The sequence below is a fragment of the Branchiostoma belcheri genome, unplaced genomic scaffold (genome assembly GCF_001625305.1).
Source record: "Branchiostoma belcheri isolate BF01 breed outbred unplaced genomic scaffold, Haploidv18h27 scaffold55, whole genome shotgun sequence".
Taxonomy (NCBI): domain Eukaryota; kingdom Metazoa; phylum Chordata; class Leptocardii; order Amphioxiformes; family Branchiostomatidae; genus Branchiostoma; species Branchiostoma belcheri.
Genome location: NW_017804187.1, coordinates 1992205 through 2010861, shown reverse-complemented (window position 1 = coordinate 2010861; position 18657 = coordinate 1992205). Strand labels below are relative to the sequence as shown.

At 46.4% G+C, this 18657-nt stretch overlaps 1 protein-coding gene across 2 annotated transcripts in view; it reads right to left on the bottom strand.

Moving 5' to 3' along the window:
* Window positions 1-393: 393 nt before the first annotated feature.
* LOC109481422 overlaps window positions 394-18657 on the bottom strand; it is a 35299-nt gene continuing 17035 nt past the window's right edge. For both annotated transcript variants that reach the window (XM_019783993.1, XM_019783994.1), the window contains exons 2-16: window positions 17286-17453; window positions 16682-16762; window positions 16192-16326; window positions 15141-15758; window positions 14120-14390; window positions 13371-13573; window positions 12378-13093; window positions 11835-11995; window positions 7730-7935; window positions 6847-7073; window positions 6426-6584; window positions 5864-6093; window positions 5456-5568; window positions 3278-5052; window positions 394-2911 (exon numbers count right to left, since the gene is read on the bottom strand). In XM_019783993.1, the coding sequence (XP_019639552.1) occupies window positions 1120-2911; window positions 3278-5052; window positions 5456-5568; window positions 5864-6093; window positions 6426-6584; window positions 6847-7073; window positions 7730-7935; window positions 11835-11995; window positions 12378-13093; window positions 13371-13573; window positions 14120-14390; window positions 15141-15758; window positions 16192-16326; window positions 16682-16762; window positions 17286-17453 (6855 nt within the window). In that variant the 3' untranslated portion in view covers window positions 394-1119. The remainder of the gene's footprint in view (window positions 2912-3277; window positions 5053-5455; window positions 5569-5863; window positions 6094-6425; window positions 6585-6846; window positions 7074-7729; window positions 7936-11834; window positions 11996-12377; window positions 13094-13370; window positions 13574-14119; window positions 14391-15140; window positions 15759-16191; window positions 16327-16681; window positions 16763-17285; window positions 17454-18657) is intronic.

The window sequence follows — 18657 nt, the reverse complement described above, 5'->3', positions numbered from 1 at the left end:
GCGGGGCCCCCGCGGTCTCTTCCACCCGCAGACTGGGGGCTGAAGTTCAGGATAGCCTGTGTGGGGTGGTCGGGTGGGAGTCGTAGGACATGACCGTACCAGCGGACTCGGCGCATCGCTGCCACACGGGAAGCAGGAGGCGGCTGGGTCCTTTGCCTGAGCTCGGTGCCAGGCAGGTGGTCGAACCAGCGTACTCCCAGAATCCTCCTGAGACATCTGCTGTCGAAGCCAACTTTCTACTACATATTTTCAATCGGGTACAAGTTCATGGGCAATTTCGGTTTATTTTTTTTTTCACTGAGAACCTTGGGAATTACTTAAATGTAGTTCTACCGTTCCTAACAGCCGCAGTAAAAACTCCAAGTCATTCACAAACATTACAACAAAGCCTTGACGTACGTAATTTATTAAATTCGGTAACAATTCCATCAGAAGACGTACGTAGATACAAAAATAAACGTCTGCTGCTCATCTTCTGTTCACAAAAGGTTGTTTATCTAAATATCTTAAATTCCTATTTTCGTCGTAAGAAGAATAGCAGCTTCTGCAACATATCTTTAGTATGCTAACGGTACATCTCTATTATTTGTCTTTGACAACTTGGGATCAAAACGACAACCTGTACAATTGCACTTGATTCGGTAACATGTATACTATAATCTAATATTTGATGGAATTCAATAGAACAGAACAAATAATACATATCATATGGGTAGGTTGGTCGGCCTCGCCATAGTTTGCCTTTGCGTTACATTGCAATTGGCCGGAATGGGGCAAATATGCTGCATGTTGCAGTACGAATCAACAACATCCAGCTTCACTATCATGAAAGTTCATCTGTGTTGGTAGTTACATGTTTCAGGGCCCATCACCCTTCACTTCACCGTGACGGGAGCCGACATCGTCTACCAGATACCTTTGACCCAGTGTTGACGTCACACTTCAAAGAAGCCACGTGACAAGCCTCACTGGGTCAGTCTACTGAGGAAGACCAGAGTGACTGGTCGAAAGATCTAGGTGAGAGAACTTATTTGTGTTCGATCAATAGTTTCAACTCTAAACAAACATCCAGCCTTCATTGCTCCAGACTTTCTTTGCACAGTGTTTCTTAAGGTGCACTCACTCGTCTTCCTCTTCTTCACTCTCCTCTTCGGAGGAGCTTGTCGGAGCTTCCCCGAAGATGTCATTCCCCTCCATCTCGATAGGTGGTGCTTGATCCACGTCTCGTGATTTGAGTTGCAGCGTCACCAGTGACGAGGAATCGCGCATGCCGAATACGATCAACTTCCCGTTCATGGCCACGTTACAAGTCTGGATTCGCATGTCTGGCGTGAAGACAGACAACACAGAACCTGATTCCAGGTCCCATAGTGAGATATCCTGCGCGAAAAGCACCACCCGAGATCCATTCTCCACTATCACGATCTTACTCCCAACTCCGAGAGATAGGCCCTTGTATCCGACGATTTTCTTGTTGTTTTGCTTGTTAAAAGGGCACCAAATTTTGAGCACGTTCATTTCTGTCCCAAAGATCACCCTTTCTGCGTTCTCCGTGATGCCGATACAGCAGACATTCGGTTCATTCTTGAGTCTTTTCCGGACTTTTCCGGATTGCAAGTCCCACACGGTGATGTAACTGGACTTGCTGATCTCGTCGTAGTTGGCATGCGCAAGATGGCTGCCGTTGACTGTCATGGCGGCGTTGTGGAGGTAGAGCATCGAATGTTCGTTCTCAAGCGTGTGAAGGTGAGTCCTGTTTTCGACATCAAACACGGCAAGATGGTGCGCGAAGTAGGAACAGACTATGATACGTTCGTCTGCGCTCACCATGTACTGCTCGATCCCGTTCTCCTTCTCTTTTCTCATCTCTTCCAGCCTCTGTTGTTCCAACATGGCGTCGCGATCGTATCGTCTGACCTTCGCCGTTTTCGTCTCGTTTCGCCTCTCCCAGGGCGTCATGCTCGCTTCGGTGTACTTCGTTCTCCTCCGCGCTTTGTTTCTCTCCTTCTCTCTCTCCAGTTGTCTCGATTTCTCCAGTTCCCGTTCTCTCACGATGGTCGGTATCCCCTGTCGTGTCTGGTTGGCCGTCGACGGCTCTTGCTTCTTGAAGTTCGCTCTTAGCCTGTACACGACCTGCCCAGTGTCGAGCGACCAGGCGATGAGATGGCTCCTGTTCTCGGATAGCCCTAACAGGTTGTTCCCGATGATTGTGTACTCGTGTTGTGGAGAGGGTACGATGTACAGTCCGGTGATTTTCTTCTCGAATTTCTTCGTCTGCAGGTCGTAAATATAGATGGTCTGAAACACCGGCCTGCCTTCGTCCGACAAGTGGGAGATCCCCCTGTCAGAGAGGATGTAGATCTTGGTGTTACGTATGATGACGCAGTCGGTCGATTCGACCAATCCGCGCTCGATTCTCACCAGGGTTCCCGTGCGCTTGCCCTTCGCCACGTTCCAGACGGTGATTGGTCCGTTGTTCATGGATCGTGCCACTACGTACCGGGGGTAGTCTTTCATGGGAACCGTTTCAAGTATCCCCTCTTTCTTCTTCTTCCTCGGTCCTCCGGCTTGCTGGACGTTGATGTGTTGGCTCAAGTTCCACACTCGCAGGACGCACTCATTCGGCGAAGCAGTAAGACAGAACCGTAACTCTACCCCCGTACCCATCGTGGACAGGTTAGCGTGTTTGGCCAAGTGTTTGTGATCTTCTGTCTCCAGATTCCACACGGCAATGTCCGTGGTGTTGTTGCTCTCGGAGGCACACAAGGCGATGGCGTGAGAACCGAGGCGGTTGACGTGTAGGTCGGTGATGATGTCGTGCGCGCATCCTTTGATACTCCTGATAAAGGCCCCGTTCAGCACGTCGTAGAGTTCCAAGTGGTATATCTCATGAAGCTTCATGTACTGGTACCTGAGGATGATGATGAATTGATAAGTATAAAAAAACTCTTTTCAGTACAATAGTTTTAATTAAAAACTTGTTCTAAAATAAAATATAAACATTTGGTATCATCAAATTTACATTGAATTTCGTAAGTCAACCACGACAATACGAAAGTACAGCGATAGGTTAAGCTTGGTATATACATGTACCATCGTGGATCAAGACAAATCTGAAGCTTCATGTACTGGTGGGACAGCTGTTACTAAGGCAATTAAACGCCTTGCTCAATGTGGTATAGCTATGGGGGAGTTTTCAAGTTGTTCTGTTCTGCATTTGTCTGTTCTGTATTTGTCTCTATTTCTAGTGATTCTGCCATGATAGTGCGATCCCTACCTGCAGGCCACGATCCAGTACTCCCTTGCCATGGCAACGGCGTGGATGGACGCCCCGTCGCCCTGGGCAACGAACCTCCTCTTCATCTTCCCTGTCCTGGCGTTTTGCACGTAGGCGATGTCCCGGCTTCTGTACGCGTACAGGACCTGGTCACCGTGGCAGTTCTTTGACACAAGGATGGACCTGTCTTTGTGGAGGCTACCGGCTTCATCATCACCGATGCTGACTTCCTTGATCATCTTGCGGCTCTTCAGATCCCACACTCTCATCTCGTTCGAGCCGTCGAAGAAGGCTACCAAGAGCTGCCCCTCTGCGGCCGTGGTGAGAATTGCAGGGTCGACGTACTGGTCGATCTTTAAGACGACCTCCCCGGAGTTGAGACTCCACACGCGGATGCAGCTGATCTCCGTGGTCACGACGAAAGAGTTGTTCATGCAGAGCGTCAGAGAACGCACGTCGCTGCCCACACCGTCGATGGTCTTCACCACCTTCCCGGTTTTTAGGTCCCAAAACTTGATAGACTCGTCCATGGACGCTGTTACCGCCCGAAAGCCGTCGGTAGTCCCGGCAACGGCGGTGAGCTTATCCGTGTGCCCCTCCAGTAGGTCAAACAACACACCCCCCGGAGGTGTCAAGCAGGTCATGGAAGGAACAAAGGCGGGTACAGATCCGAAAGACGCTTGCTGTAGTAGGACACCCAGCTGAGGGTACTTCTTAGGATCGCCAGGCGCCAGAGGCTTGTCGTTCATAATGATATCGTGAAGCCTCCCGATGAGCTGCGTTGCCAGCTGAAGAGCATCAGCCTTTAGGACTTCGCTGGAGAGCTGCAAGGTTTCACTCAGAAGGCGAAGCTCTTCGTCGTCTGAGCTCACCTTAAGCGAGTCGTGGTGGTCTTCTAACACCGCACGTAGCCCCACGGCACGGACCTTAGCCAGCAGCCACTCGTAGTTACACAGAACTTCAGACTTCAGCAGATTCATCTTGTTCGACTCCAGTAGATGATACGGCATCTCCATCAGTTTGCGGATGTTGAAGTTGATGATCTTGGCTCCTTGAGGCGACAACACTTCCCGAGACAGCGCCATGTCCGCGACCATCCTGTCCAAACCCTTGGGATGCCCGGAGCAAGGCTTCTTTGCGCCGTTCGACCACTTACCTAGGAAGTATTCCGCCATGACTGTGTGGTAGGAGGGAGCTCTGTCTCGATCCAGGAGGTACCTCTCCGTTGCTGCCTTGGCAAAGAGCTGATGGAACCAGCGGTAGATCTCAGTACCGTGGGAGTGCGTGACGAGAAGGCTTGAGCTCAGGTCAGCAAGCAGCCGTCTGAGTAAGTAAGGCGGGAATCTTCTGACGGATAAAGTGTTGTACACTATAACACTGTTCATAACGTCTTCATCCAGAGACAGTATGTCTTCTAGCTCGTTGAACGTGACGCCATGTTTAGCAGCGGTGATGTAACCCAGCGTTCTTCGTACAACAGCCTCCCCATGATCCCTTTCGTGCCGCGCGAAGATCTGATTGGCTAGCTTCTCCACGCAGGTGGCCAATCGCAGCTCGCTTGTGGGAGTGTACGATTTCCACAGAGTCGACTCGTTGTACGCCATTTTTAGAAACAGCGGGTTCGGACATTCTCGGAAGCTGTCGATGAGTCTCGCCAGCTGTTCGGGCGCGAGTCGTCTCTTGTCGGCGGTGAGCCAGTGGTCCACGATCGCGCTGGCGTCGGCCTCGGGGAGGTCCGGAACTTCCACGTAGTTTTGGTCGTCGGGAACAGTTTCCTGAAGGGACCGAAGAAATACGGCAGGTAAAGACGATGTCTTGCTATTTTGAAATAACTATGTAAGCTGTTCGTCGATGTAATTCTATGTCTTGTATGTACTTGTGTCTTCTTCAGGAAGACTAGATGTCACCTATAGGTACACAGCTAAAGGAAACTCCAATTAACATAACTAAACGGGGAAAGCTATAATGATGCAATAAAAGTCACAAACAGAAATCACTTACTGTGATATACGGATACATGAAGATGATATTTTGGTAGTTTTAAGATTCAGACAATTATCATGTTTCACATTGGTAAAGTCTACATCTATTGTGTTTATCCTGCCTATTGCAATTAGGCCCCGGCTAAGAATTTTAGGTTATTGTCATGATATTCCTACATCCGTAGACATGTGTTACCTTGAGTGCAGGGAAACAGTCGTATTTCCTGTGCGGCACGGTAGAGACGACGATGTGGACATACGGCGGGAGTTCCTTCGGGAGCCAGAACAGCTGCCGGGCATTGTAGTCATCTGTTGTAAGGACAGTGACAGAAGAACATCCGTGAATAGTTTCATCAGGCTGGTAAGGCACTGAGTAAAAGTTACATCAACTTATTTTATGTCGCCACCAAAGCAGAAGACAACTCAGGATGAGATAATATTCATTTTCACCTGAGTGAAGTGAGGAAAGTCGTGTAAAGTGCCTTTCCCAAGGGCACAAGATCGGTGGCATGACAGGACTCAAACTCGGGACCTCTTGGTTCCGAGTCGAGCACTCTGCCACATGACCCCACGACATGAATCTTTCATTTTCATCAGTACCTACCTGTGAGCTGATCCAGTGCGTCCAGAAACACCACCAGAGGTTTTTCTGCGTTCGCGCTCTCCAGCTGCACGACGAAGAAGTTAACCAGACTCATGTAGTCCTGCGGGATGAGTGCTATGTCTCCCCCGTACACGTGCGTGAGCTGAAGGCAGAGCCTGCGCAGGAGACTGCGGATGTTACGTGACTCTGAAGTCAGACCGATCAGCCTCACGATAACAGCCGAGTCGCCGCTATACGTGGAGACGAGGTAAACAAATTACGCTTTAGTATTAATCGTCCTCCGCTAAATTCCGCCATATAACAGAAAAAACAACTTGTATTAGAACCCTTCAGGAAAGCCGTAATGTTTCATGATTACGTTTTTTTTCTTGTCGTTCTAGGCTTGAATCCGATCTTGTGCTCTCTCTCAAGGTTTTTCTCTCTCTAATATCCTTACTATTTATTTTTCACGACGTTGTCATTGCAATTACAATGTTGCTTTTTTCAACGTTTTATACGTTCCTGTTTTAAGGATAAGTTGTAGTTGATGAGGAAACAGTTAGGGCTGTTCCCTGGTCCTTACCAGGACGTCCAGTCCGCGGTCTGCATGGCGGCCTTGGACAGCAGAGACGTCTTCCCGATGCCGGACGTTCCGTGCACGATGAGCGGCTGGCGGCTGCCCGTACGGAGGTAGGCCTTGATCCGCCCGAGAGTTGTCTTCCGGCCAAAGAACGTGGCAGCTCTGGAACACAGGAAAACATTAGGATCGTGAGTGATGAAAATGAGCTTACGACTTGAGTGTGCCATAGTCATATCTTGTAGTTAGATGTTGCAATAAAAACATAAAGAAAGTTACTACCTCTGTAAATGTTCAGTGTTAATGTCAGTGTTAATGTCATTCAGCACCAAGGACGAGGACAGCTGTGTCAGTGTGGATGTCATTCAGCACCAAGGTCAGCTCTCTATTATTTTTTACTGTTTCAATAAAGTCTGTTTAGTCATACCTGTCTTGACAGAAGCTCACGTGCTGAGCTATCTCTTCAAAGAGCACCGTCTTCTCGTCTTCTCTCGTACGTTGTCTCGCGAGACTTGTGTCGATGCTGGCGGTGAGGATTCTGGAGAAGTCCTGGCAGAGTTTGTCCACGTAGATTGCGTGACCTCGGTTCTTGCTGGGGTCAATGCCGCCGTAGGTCCAACTCAAGGTGTACTCGTGGATGTTCGGCAGTGGGACCTGAAAAGTAGCGTTCTTGTTATGAAGCATATTTTAAACAGCTGAAAACCTTACGTTGTTCATATCTATGAAATGTTGCCTTTTACACTTTAGTCATAGCGTAAATGTAATTTGAGTCGACAAACTGTAAGTTGATATGTATACATGTATAAAGCTTACCACGAGTTTGATTCCACAATAAATGAAGAAAATAAGAAAGACTACAAAATCTCTAAATCTTTCATGGACGTAAGGAGTCTCCAAGCTTTTGTATTGTAAGAGTACTGGTAAAGCTTTGAGATACAGGTCTACTAATGGTCTGTAGTGAATACCTTTTCCTTTCCATTCTGATGTTTCAGTTCTGTTTGGCTATAGAATAAAATTTGATGTTCTCAGGGTTGAGCTGAAAGGATCGGTATACCAGTAAATCTATTAATTGTCTGTGTAAAGAGACTCTTTTTTGGAATGCATCTGCAGCAGCGACACCTGTGCTGCAGTGCAATGTGAACCAGTCAGAATTGCCCTGAGGAAGGTGACAGACGGTCACCGAAATGCCCGCTGAATAAAAGACTTGGTTGTGTAAAATTAAAAAGAGTCTCTTTACTCAGCGTCTTACCAACCTGATGAAACTATTCACGGATATTAATTGTTCTACAATTCTACTGAAAATGTCAGACCTGGCTCTCCAACAGGTCCTCCAACTCCCGGCGGCGCTGTGTTGCCGCGTCGTCCAACTCCTGCCTGACGTGGTGCATGTCCGTGTAAGTCCGCATGGCGGCGTCGCTGACGTTCTGCTCCAGGTCCACGATCCTCCGCTTAAACCACACGCAGCCGTCTCCAGGTGCATTGTGGGACAGGCCGTGTTGCACTTCCAGATCAACCACTGTTGGTGGATCATAGGGAGTTTTGTCAAGACATTTACAATTACAGACGCTGATAGTTTTCACTGTAAGATGACAATTAGGACAACAATGACCTAAATTCACAAGAAAACATGCTTACTCAAGCATCTGAATGTATTTAGAAAACTGTTTCCCTTGTATATTACATAACCTTGTCAACGCCGACAAGGCGATATGTATCACCTGGATAAATAAATGAAATGAAAATGAATAACCTATAGCTAGATTTCTAACCTTCATCGGCATAAATTCCCTTTATTAACTCAAGGGTCAATGACTTTCGTAACGTCTTCCACAACTATACGGAATACGTGGATACAGATGGATTTACATATAATCAAGTGTTCTCTCCACATAGAATGTAAACGAGCACCTTTTGATAGCATCTTACCTGATGTGAAATATTTTCTCATAGTCTCCTCGCTGAAACCTGCTCGTGGTGCGTAGTCCTGCAGTACCTTCTGCAGCCGCTGGGTGACCGCCTTCCAGTTGCCGATAGCCTGCTGCCGCCTGGACCTGTCTGTGGTCTTGTTAAAGTCCCGATACTNCGGGCGCGAGTCGTCTCTTGTCGGCGGTGAGCCAGTGGTCCACGATCGCGCTGGCGTCGGCCTCGGGGAGGTCCGGAACTTCCACGTAGTTTTGGTCGTCGGGAACAGTTTCCTGAAGGGACCGAAGAAATACGGCAGGTAAAGACGATGTCTTGCTATTTTGAAATAACTATGTAAGCTTTTCGTCGATGTAATTCTATGTCTTGTATGTACTTGTGTCTTCTTCAGGAAGACTAGATGTCACCTATAGGTACACAGCTAAAGGAAACTCCAATTAACATAACTAAACGGGGAAAGCTATAATGATGCAATAAAAGTCACAAACAGAAATCACTTACTGTGATATACGGATACATGAAGATGATATTTTGGTAGTTTTAAGATTCAGACAATTATCATGTTTCACATTGGTAAAGTCTACATCTATTGTGTTTATCCTGCCTATTGCAATTAGGCCCCGGCTAAGAATTTTAGGTTATTGTCATGATATTCCTACATCCGTAGACATGTGTTACCTTGAGTGCAGGGAAACAGTCGTATTTCCTGTGTGGCACGGTGGAGACGACGATGTGGACATACGGCGGGAGTTCCTTCGGGAGCCAGAACAGCTGCCGGGCATTGTAGTCATCTGTTGTAAGGACAGTGACAGAAGAACATCCGTGAATAGTTTCATCAGGCTGGTAAGGCACTGGGTAAAAGTTATATCAACTTATTTTATGTCGCCACCAAAGCAGAAGACAACTCAGGATGAGATAATATTAATTTTCACCTGAGTGAAGTGAGGAAAGTCGTGTAAAGTGCCTTTCCCAAGGGCACAAGATCGGTGGCATGACAGGACTCAAACTCGGGACCTCTTGGTTCCGAGTCGAGCACTCTGCCACATGACCCCACGACATGAATCTTTCATTTTCATCAGTACCTACCGGTAAGCTGATCCAGTGCGTCCAGAAACACTACCAGAGGTTTTTCTGCGTTCGCGCTCTCCAGCTGCACGACGAAGAAGTTAACCAGACTCATGTAGTCCTGCGGGATGAGTGCTATCTCTCCCCCGTACACGTGCGTCAGCTGAAGGCAGAGACTGCGCAGGAGACTGCGGATGTTACGTGACTCTGAAGTCAGACCGATCAGCCTCACGATGACAGCCGAGTCGCCGCTATACGTGGAGACGAGGTAAAACAAAATTACGCTTTAGTATTAATCGTCCTCCGCTAAATTCCGCCATATAACAGAAAAAAACAACTTGTATTAGAACCCTTCAGGAAAACCGTAATGTTTCATGATTACGTTTTTTTTCTTGTCGTTCTAGGCTTGAATCCGATCTTGTGCTCTCTCTCAAGGTTTTTCTCTCTCTAATATCCTTACTATTTATTTTTCACGACGTTGTCATTGCAATTACAATGTTGCTTTTTTCAACGTTTTATACGTTCCTGTTTTAAGGATAAGTTGTAGTTGATGAGGAAACAGTTAGGGCTGTTCCCTGGTCCTTACCAGGACGTCCAGTCCGCGGTCTGCATGGCGGCCTTGGACAGCAGAGACGTCTTCCCGATGCCGGACGTTCCGTGCACGATGAGCGGCTGGCGGCTGCCCGTACGGAGGTAGGCCTTGATCCGCCCGAGAGTTGTCTTCCGGCCAAAGAACGTGGCAGCTCTGGAATACAGGAAAACATTAGGGTCGTCAGTGATGAAAATGAGCTTACGACTTGAGTGTGCCATAGTCATATCTTGTAGTTAGATGTTGCAATAAAAAACATAAAGAAAGTTACTACCTCTGTAAATGTTCAGTGTTAATGTCAGTGTTAATGTCATTCAGCACCAAGGACAGGGACAGCTGTGTCAGTGTGAATGTCATTCAGCACCAAGGTCAGCTCTCTATTATTTTTTACTGTTCCAATAAAGTCTGTTTAGTCATACCTGTCTTGACAGAAGCTCACGTGCTGAGCTATCTCTTCAAAGAGCACCGTCTTCTCGTCTTCTCTCGTACGCTGTCTCGCGAGACTTGTGTCGATGCTGGCGGTCATTATCCGGGAGAAGTCCTGGCAGAGTTTGTCCACGTAGATGGCGTGACCTCGGTTCTTGGAGGGGTCAATGCCGCCGTAGGTCCAACTCAAGGTGTACTCGTGGATGTTCGGCAGTGGGACCTGAAAAGTAGCGTTCTTGTTATGAAGCATATTTTAAACAGCTGAAAACCTTACGTTGTTCATATCTATGAAATGTTGCCTTTTACACTTTAGTCATAGCGTAAATGTAATTTGAGTCGACAAACTGTAAGTTGATATGTATACATGTATAAAGCTTACCACGAGTTTGATTCCACAATAAATGAAGAAAATAAGAAAGACTACAAAATCTCTAAATCTTTCATGGACGTAAGGAGTCTCCAAGCTTTTGTATTGTAAGAGTACTGGTAAAGCTTTGAGATACAGGTCTACTAATGGTCTGTAGTGAATACCTTTTCCTTTCCATTCTGATGTTTCAGTTCTGTTTGGCTATAGAATAAAATTTGATGTTCTCAGGGTTGAGCTGAAAGGATCGGTATACCAGTAAATCTATTAATTGTCTGTGTAAAGAGACTCTTTTTTGGAATGCATCTGCAGCAGCGACACCTGTGCTGCAGTGCAATGTGAACCAGTCAGAATTGCCCTGAGGAAGGTGACAGACGGTCACCGAAATGCCCGCTGAATAAAAGACTTGGTTGTGTAAAATTAAAAAGAGTCTCTTTACTCAGCGTCTTACCAACCTGATGAAACTATTCACGGATATTAATTGTTCTACAATTCTACTGAAAATGTCAGACCTGGCTCTCCAACAAGTCCTCCAGCTCCCGGCGGCGCTGTGTCGCTGCGTCGTCCAGCTCCTGTCTGACGTGGTGCATGTCCGTGTAAGTCCGCATGGCGGCGTCACTGACGTGCTGCTCCAGGTCCACAATCCTCCGCTTGAACCACACGCAGCCGTCTCCAGGTGCATTCTGGGACAGACCGTGCTGCACTTCCAGATCAACCACTGTTCGGTGGACCAAAGGGAGTTTTGTCAAGACATTTACAATTACAGACGCTGATAGTTTTCACTGTAAGATGACAATTAGGACAACAATGACCTAAATTCACAAGAAAACATGCTTACTCAAGCAACTGAATGTATTTTGAAAACTTGTAACTGTTTTCCTTGTATATCACATTACCTATAGCTAGATGTCTAACCTTCATCGGTGTCAGTGACTTTCGTAAAGTCTTCCACAACTATACGGAATACGTGGATACAGATGGATTTACATATAATCAAGTGTTCTCTCCACATAGAATGTAAACGAGCACCTTTTGATAGCATCTAGCTTACCTGATGTGAAATATTTTCTCATAGTCTCCTCGCTGAAACCTGCTCGTGGTGCGTAGTCCTGCAGTACCTTCTGTAGCCGCCGGGTGACCGCCTTCCAGTTGCCGATAGCCTGCTGCCGCCTGGATCTGTCTGTGGTCTTGTTAAAGTCCCGATACTGGGAACTGGGAGGGAAAAATTAAGAGGAACTTTCATAGTCTGGAGCATACCCAAATGTGTTATTAGTTAAGAAGATTGCCTGAGTTGAAAACAAACAACAAAGAAATGTCAGGTAATCAATTTGCTTAGTCGTAAAATTTTTGTGACTGCTGAAAATCAATGATACACAATTATATCAAAAACACAAAATGGACTTTCAACATATTCAGTGGTTTTAGTAGTTTGTTAAGACATAAGTGGGCAAGTATAAGCAACGATACTTGTTATGATGTTCACCATTTTCAAGGGAAACAATATTGAAATCATTCAGCTTGTATATATGTAGTGTGTTCATGTAGGCATGTGTAGTATTACAACCAAACTTACAACCATTAACATGTCACTTACCTGATAGGTTGTAACCTGTACACCGGTGGGTCCATGTTCTCGTCCAACGCGTACCATTGTGTCAGTAGTGCCAGGTCCAGGTCAAAGTCGTGCGTGGTCTTCATTTCACTCATATTCACATTCCCCGTATCTGTCATGTCATCTTCCTGCTCTTCTATGGTGTCTACTGTGCTTATCAGGGATTCTTTTGAGTTTCTTCTAGAGATACCGACGTTTGGTAGCGACGTTCTTCTCAACTTGGTGACAATTTTCCCGTTTGCAGTACTTGAGTCTGACTTCTTTGGTGAGTCCTCGATAGTACTAGTGCTGGGAATTGAGTCCTGCGCGTCTTTGTCTACTTTTTCTTGGACATCAGCTAGGCTGACGACAGATTCTCGTCTAGTTATTATGCCTCCTGTCTGGAACGACTTTCGTCGTGACTTCGCCCCATTGTCTGATTTCTTAGGCGAGCTCTCGCTACTTGTGACGCCCAAAGTCGACTTCTTGTTCAAGTCAGTACCAACTTGTGAGTCGCCATCATCTAACGATTCCTCGGTTATACCATCGAGTTTCTCCAGATCGTCTTCGTAGATACTCCCGTAACTCTTACGGGAAAATCTCCCCATGGACAAGAGTTTGTCCCGCTCGCTGAGAATAGTCGCGTGGAGAGACTCGTACTCTGACTTGGGGATGGCGGCAGGGACGACACACGGCCCGTACTTCTGGGAGAAAAACGTCTGCAACAAAAGAGCAACATTTGTATCAATGGTGAGATTTGTAACTATATCACCACATGCGTCGTAACAGTATCGTTACAAGTGTTATTGTGTAAGATAGGGCTGAATTTGTAAGAGTTGAACACTCTACCGTTATGCCACGGTAGATATAGTTATTCTTGAATGACACAAAAACTGAAAATGATCTGTTGCGGTAGTACACAATGGTTTCTTTCATTTCACCATCGTCATATAGAACACATACATGTATTGTTTATTTGAGGGAAAATGTACTTACCACGAAATAAGGCGTGGTCACCATGTCTTGGCAGCTCTGGATTTCCTTGAGACAGAGTTCGACTTCGGAGTGTTCGTCTGTCAGCATGTCTTCAAACCCCCACCTCAGGTCGACAACCTGAAGCTCGTATCCTCTGTCTTTGTAGTATTGCTTTAGCTGTGGATACGCCTTGGTCGCTAGTGCATCCCTCTCTTGCACTGTATCTACGAAAAATACCCATAGTGAAAATCATGAGTCGTTAGAGCATCATCAGTTGAAATAGAATGAGAGACAAGCCATCGAATACAGAGCAAGCGATGAGCTTTTCTGAACATGGAACTGCTATAAAAAGGACGTATGGCGGTATATAGGACTAAAATTAAGTATAAAGACGTTCGTAGGTCAATTTGAGCTTCTCATTAATAAGGAATGGTTCAAACAAAAGGGAGAGACTAAATCTAATTAATTAGCTAAGTAATGCTGGTTTATGAATACTGCGCTATTCACCAATGGATATTTCCCAAACATAACATAGATATGCCAAAAAGCAGTTACTCAAGCAACTGGATATGATTTTGAAAACGTCAGACGTTTCAGCTAGTAACGTCTGACGTTTTCAAAATCATATCCAGTTGCTTGAGTAAATGCTTTTTGGCGTATCGTATTACCTGGATGCCTAACCTTCATCGACATAACATAGATATGCCTGTTCGTATTAAAGCATAAGGACCATGCCAATGTACAAACGTTAAAGTTCAGCCCAGGCCTACCTTCTGCCGACGCGCTGATGTACACCTTGATAGTCCTAGGTTGCACCCTGCAGTGGACGTGGACATTCCCGTGTAGCACCTGTTCCACACGCTCCGGCAGCTCAAGTTGTGCGAGCCTCAAACCGCGGTCCTCTTCACCTACCGGCCACGGGGTGGGCACAGGACTAACCAGCGGCAGTGGCTTCTCATCCGGCTCAGAAGCAGAAAGAGACACAGACGACATCGCCCTTGTATCTCCTTTGTAGTCAATTTGCTGCAGCTCTCGGTCTACCTATAAATGCAAAGTGTAGCAATGTTTTTAGTAAGGACGTTTAATAGCATGTTGTTGTACATGTACTTAAATGTTGCCTTAATGTTGACCACCAGTTAGGTTGCCTGCGAGTCGTCATCGTATGATTCTGCTGCCTACCAATTAAAAATCATTAACATCCATTTACATATGCTCGAGTTATCCTGCTAACAAATAAAAAACACAAAGTGTCAACTGCAGTGACGTAGGGACCCCCACGTAGCCCATTTTTGAACTTGACCTTGGTCTCTCCAACGGTAACCTGTCTGCAAAAATCATGAACATCGAACCATGCCTTCAAGAGTTATGCCACTATATCCACAGCCTCCCACAGTAAGGTAAACCGATTTTATACCTTTCTGACGAAGGTAATAAACTATTCACATACCTCCGTAAATAATTTCATCAGGTTGATAAACGATTGAATAGCAAAGTTCTTTTTATCACAACCATTTATTTTTCACTAGCCGACGTAACGATGACCGTCTGTCACCTTCATCAGGGCAATTCTTACTGGTTTCAGCTTTGGGCTCTTTTGGAGGCAGACAGGTTCTAGAACCCCTCTTCACAACAGGTGTCAGAAGCCGACAATCTAGTACTCCAGGGGAATGGTTACACATGCTAGGTAAGAACACCCTACACAACTAGTACTGTGCACTGACACTAGATGTTACTTGGTGCATAGTGAACTAAAGATGTTACATAGTTCATAGTGCATATTTATTCACATACCTCCTCATCGTCCTCGTCCACATCTCCGTCGTATGATTCTGTCGCCATCATGGCGTCCTGTACCGGATTCTGTTCATCTGAAGCCACCACGATGGCAGGTCTCTCCACCCTGAAGCTGCTGCTTGTATCCGCGTCTGTGGCGACTGTAGAGTTACCCGGGCTGCTCAAACTTCCCACACCCGAGTCCTGATGAAATCCCAACGATTTTACCAGCGGCAGAGTCCGTAAAGACTGCTCTGGTGAGAGTCTGCTACCAGGTAAACTTGACTCTACGCTGTTCGGAATGTGACCGTCCCTACTGAGTGTCTCACTGTCTTTTCTAGAGTCACCGACTGGCGTGTCGGATCCAACGTTTGCTTGGGAACCTTCTCCAGCGCTCCCAACAGAGCTACCGGACACACTTTCCACCATAACGTCGTTTTCTAGCCCGTCGGAGGAAGCAGGAAGGTGGCGGTCCGATTTGGGGACGGGAGGGGTGGTGGGAGGGCTGATTGGGGAGAGGCGGATAGCGCTGGATGGACGGACTGTATCCATCCGCTCACCCTTGACTGTGATTGTATCCATCCGCTCTCCAGTATCCGTGTATTTGTTGAAAGGGGACGGATTTTCAGCTGAGGTCTGAAGATACAAAAAAATGCATCAAACAATGTATTGTACAACAATTGTACAGGGTAGAACGTATTAAACTCCAAGCAGATTTTACGGTGGCAAGGCAGTATCCATTGGCCAGAGCTGTAACCACTGATTGCTCTGGTTGGTCACTCTGTAACCATGGTTACAGGATAGACAATGGTCACTCCTCTGGCCAATTGGATCCCGTCTTGCCACTAATATGATCTGGTTGGTGGTTACAACGCACGACATCTGGTGTTTTTACAAATTATGGGTGGCCTTTCTAGCGTTAAAGCATTTAAAATTACATAACACGTATCGTCCTATATGTATAATGCAGGGGTATCACTATTAAGTTAGAATATGAATTTGCTGTCTTAATCCATGGCCATTGATAGAAATCCTATTATAGAAGATGATAGACTAGATTTATAATTACCTCTCCCTGACGGATGATGAAGGAAAGTCTCTCCTCAGAAAGGCTGTCTCCCGTGGTTTCCACCTCCCCTTCGCTGTCCAGGAGGTCTCCGAACATCTCCAGCAGTCGCCTGTTGTGGCGGAGGGTCAGTCTTTTCTGTAGAACAAGAAAAAACGAAAGGGTTATCGTCAGAACATACACGGTAACTGCAAGGTGTAGCCAGGTAAAAATATGTCTCCAAAGGCCACATGAGTTTTATTACGCCCTAGATCAGTTCTCAGCACTCAGCATTTGGTATAAGAGTATGGGAGTTAAACACACACCACTACCAGTGGACTAGCCCCCTGCTGTAGTGATTGCACAAATGTGTGTGGCGCAAGGGCTACGAAACGGAGATGGGCGCCGCCATATGCGACCATGCTAATGGATTTGGGGGGAGGGCTTTAACTAGATCAGTTCAATGAAAATGACTGAACCTGAATACAAAGTCATCGATGCTTGTTTGACTTACCCTCAAATGACTGGTGACCAGTGATTCCGTCTTTTTCTTCACCTTCCGTCCCTGGTTCTTTCTAAGATTCTCGCCAGCAATCTAGAAACGGCAAAGAATGAATCAATACACATGGTCTAGAGGCCTGACCAGTACGATCGCATGCAAACTATTGCAAATAATAGCCCTATGTGTGTCGTCGAAAATCCAGCTGCTGTGTTACCAACTCGACAAGGCTGTCTTAGATGACTGTCGACTGGTGGTTCTGTTACAGCCCGTTCGAAAAGCGACCAAACGATGTCGTACGACAGCGTCGTAAGTCAGACTAACCGACGGGTGGTTACCGGACATACAGATACAGAAGCTTTTTTTTTATTGTAACATGTAATCACAAGACATGGTGACGGCACACTCAAGTTTTATTGATACCGCCACCAACACAGTGGACAAGACAATACTCATTTCCATCTGAGTTAAGTGGGGAAAGTCGTGTTAAGTCCCTTTCCCAAGGGCACTGGATCGGTGGCATGTCAGGACTCGAACCCGGGACCTCTTGGTTCCGAGTCCGAGTGGTACCAGCAACACAGATACAGAAACAGAAGCTTGATGTATTCATATTACTAACCTCGTCGTACTCGGTCTGAGCCCCGTCCTTCCTGATCCCGCCCCCGCCGTGTTCCCCCGGTTTCCTCCCGGGACTGCCTGCCTCGTGTCCGGGCGAGCGGCGCGGGGGTGACTTGGACGGAACCGAGATGGGCGGCAGGGATATATGCTGCTGGTCTCGGTCCATCGCCTGGGAGAAAAGATAAAAGAAAAGCGTTTTAATTTCCGATTAATGATTATTTCTACTACATAAGACACTTTGGGAATGTATCTGAAATCTTAAACAATCTGAATATGTAGATGGGAGACACATAGTGACTTGGTGGACTTGTGATTAGGGCTGTGGTTGGAATCTAAAGATTCTGCGCTCGAATCCCTAGCAGACACCAATGTTGTTCCTTTTAAAAATGCATTTTGCGCCTACATGTATTTCTGTAGTTGTTCTTACATGTACAAAACGTGTGTGTGTGTTCTAAAGGTGATTCATCGGTTATAGGAAACAAACAAACATGTATAATTGATTCAGTTGTTTTTTTTCGCAGTAGGCGTTAGTATCTGAGCAATATGGGCATTTACAGATTTGTTGAAGAACGTTATCAAACTTTGGGTCACGAACCGTTCCATAGTGCACGGTAATGTGGGTTCTAATTGTAGATAACCAGGGCACGAGTTGTGTACTTACTTATTTAGTATCTACTGATTTATTCACTATTTGTGAAAGGTGGTCGGCTCTTTGATAGCCTCTAACAGGCTTCGGGAAGTGGCTGGAAAGATACTCTAAAAGTTGGCCAGATAGACAGATAACATGCTAGGGGAGGTGGTCCAAGAAAGAGCACAGTTTGCCTCTCCATGCCTACTCCTCTGGCATGTTATCTTTCTTTTCGGCTAATTTCTCATACGCTCTTTCCAGCCGATTCCCGAAGTCTGGTAGAGGTTAGTCGGTTATGTTTGTATCAAAAGACACGACGACACGACCGACTACCGCTGTGTCAACCACGTTTTCGCACGAACCATAAACACATACTCATGAAGGCGCAAAGTCGGGGATAACACGTGTGTGAAGAGGTGGGAGACTAAACCGATCTGTGCAGGTGACTAATTCGGTTGTGTCGCCAGGTTTGGTTTTCTCTAATGGAGAGAGAAAACACGATTCACGGTTGCTACCAACATGTTTGTGGGGACGTCAAAACACGCGCAGATAAATCTCCAAACACGGACAGGCCGCTGAGCTGTTGATGTAATTGATTTTGTCGCGCCTTTCAACGGGCTTTAGTCTGGCTCGGTGATTATTTAGATAACTTCATTGATGTTTTCCGGCAAGAGTGTAGAACGACGTGCGATGCCCAAAATTGCTCGGTCGCTCTCTCTCTCTCTCCCTCCCTCTCTCCCCCTCT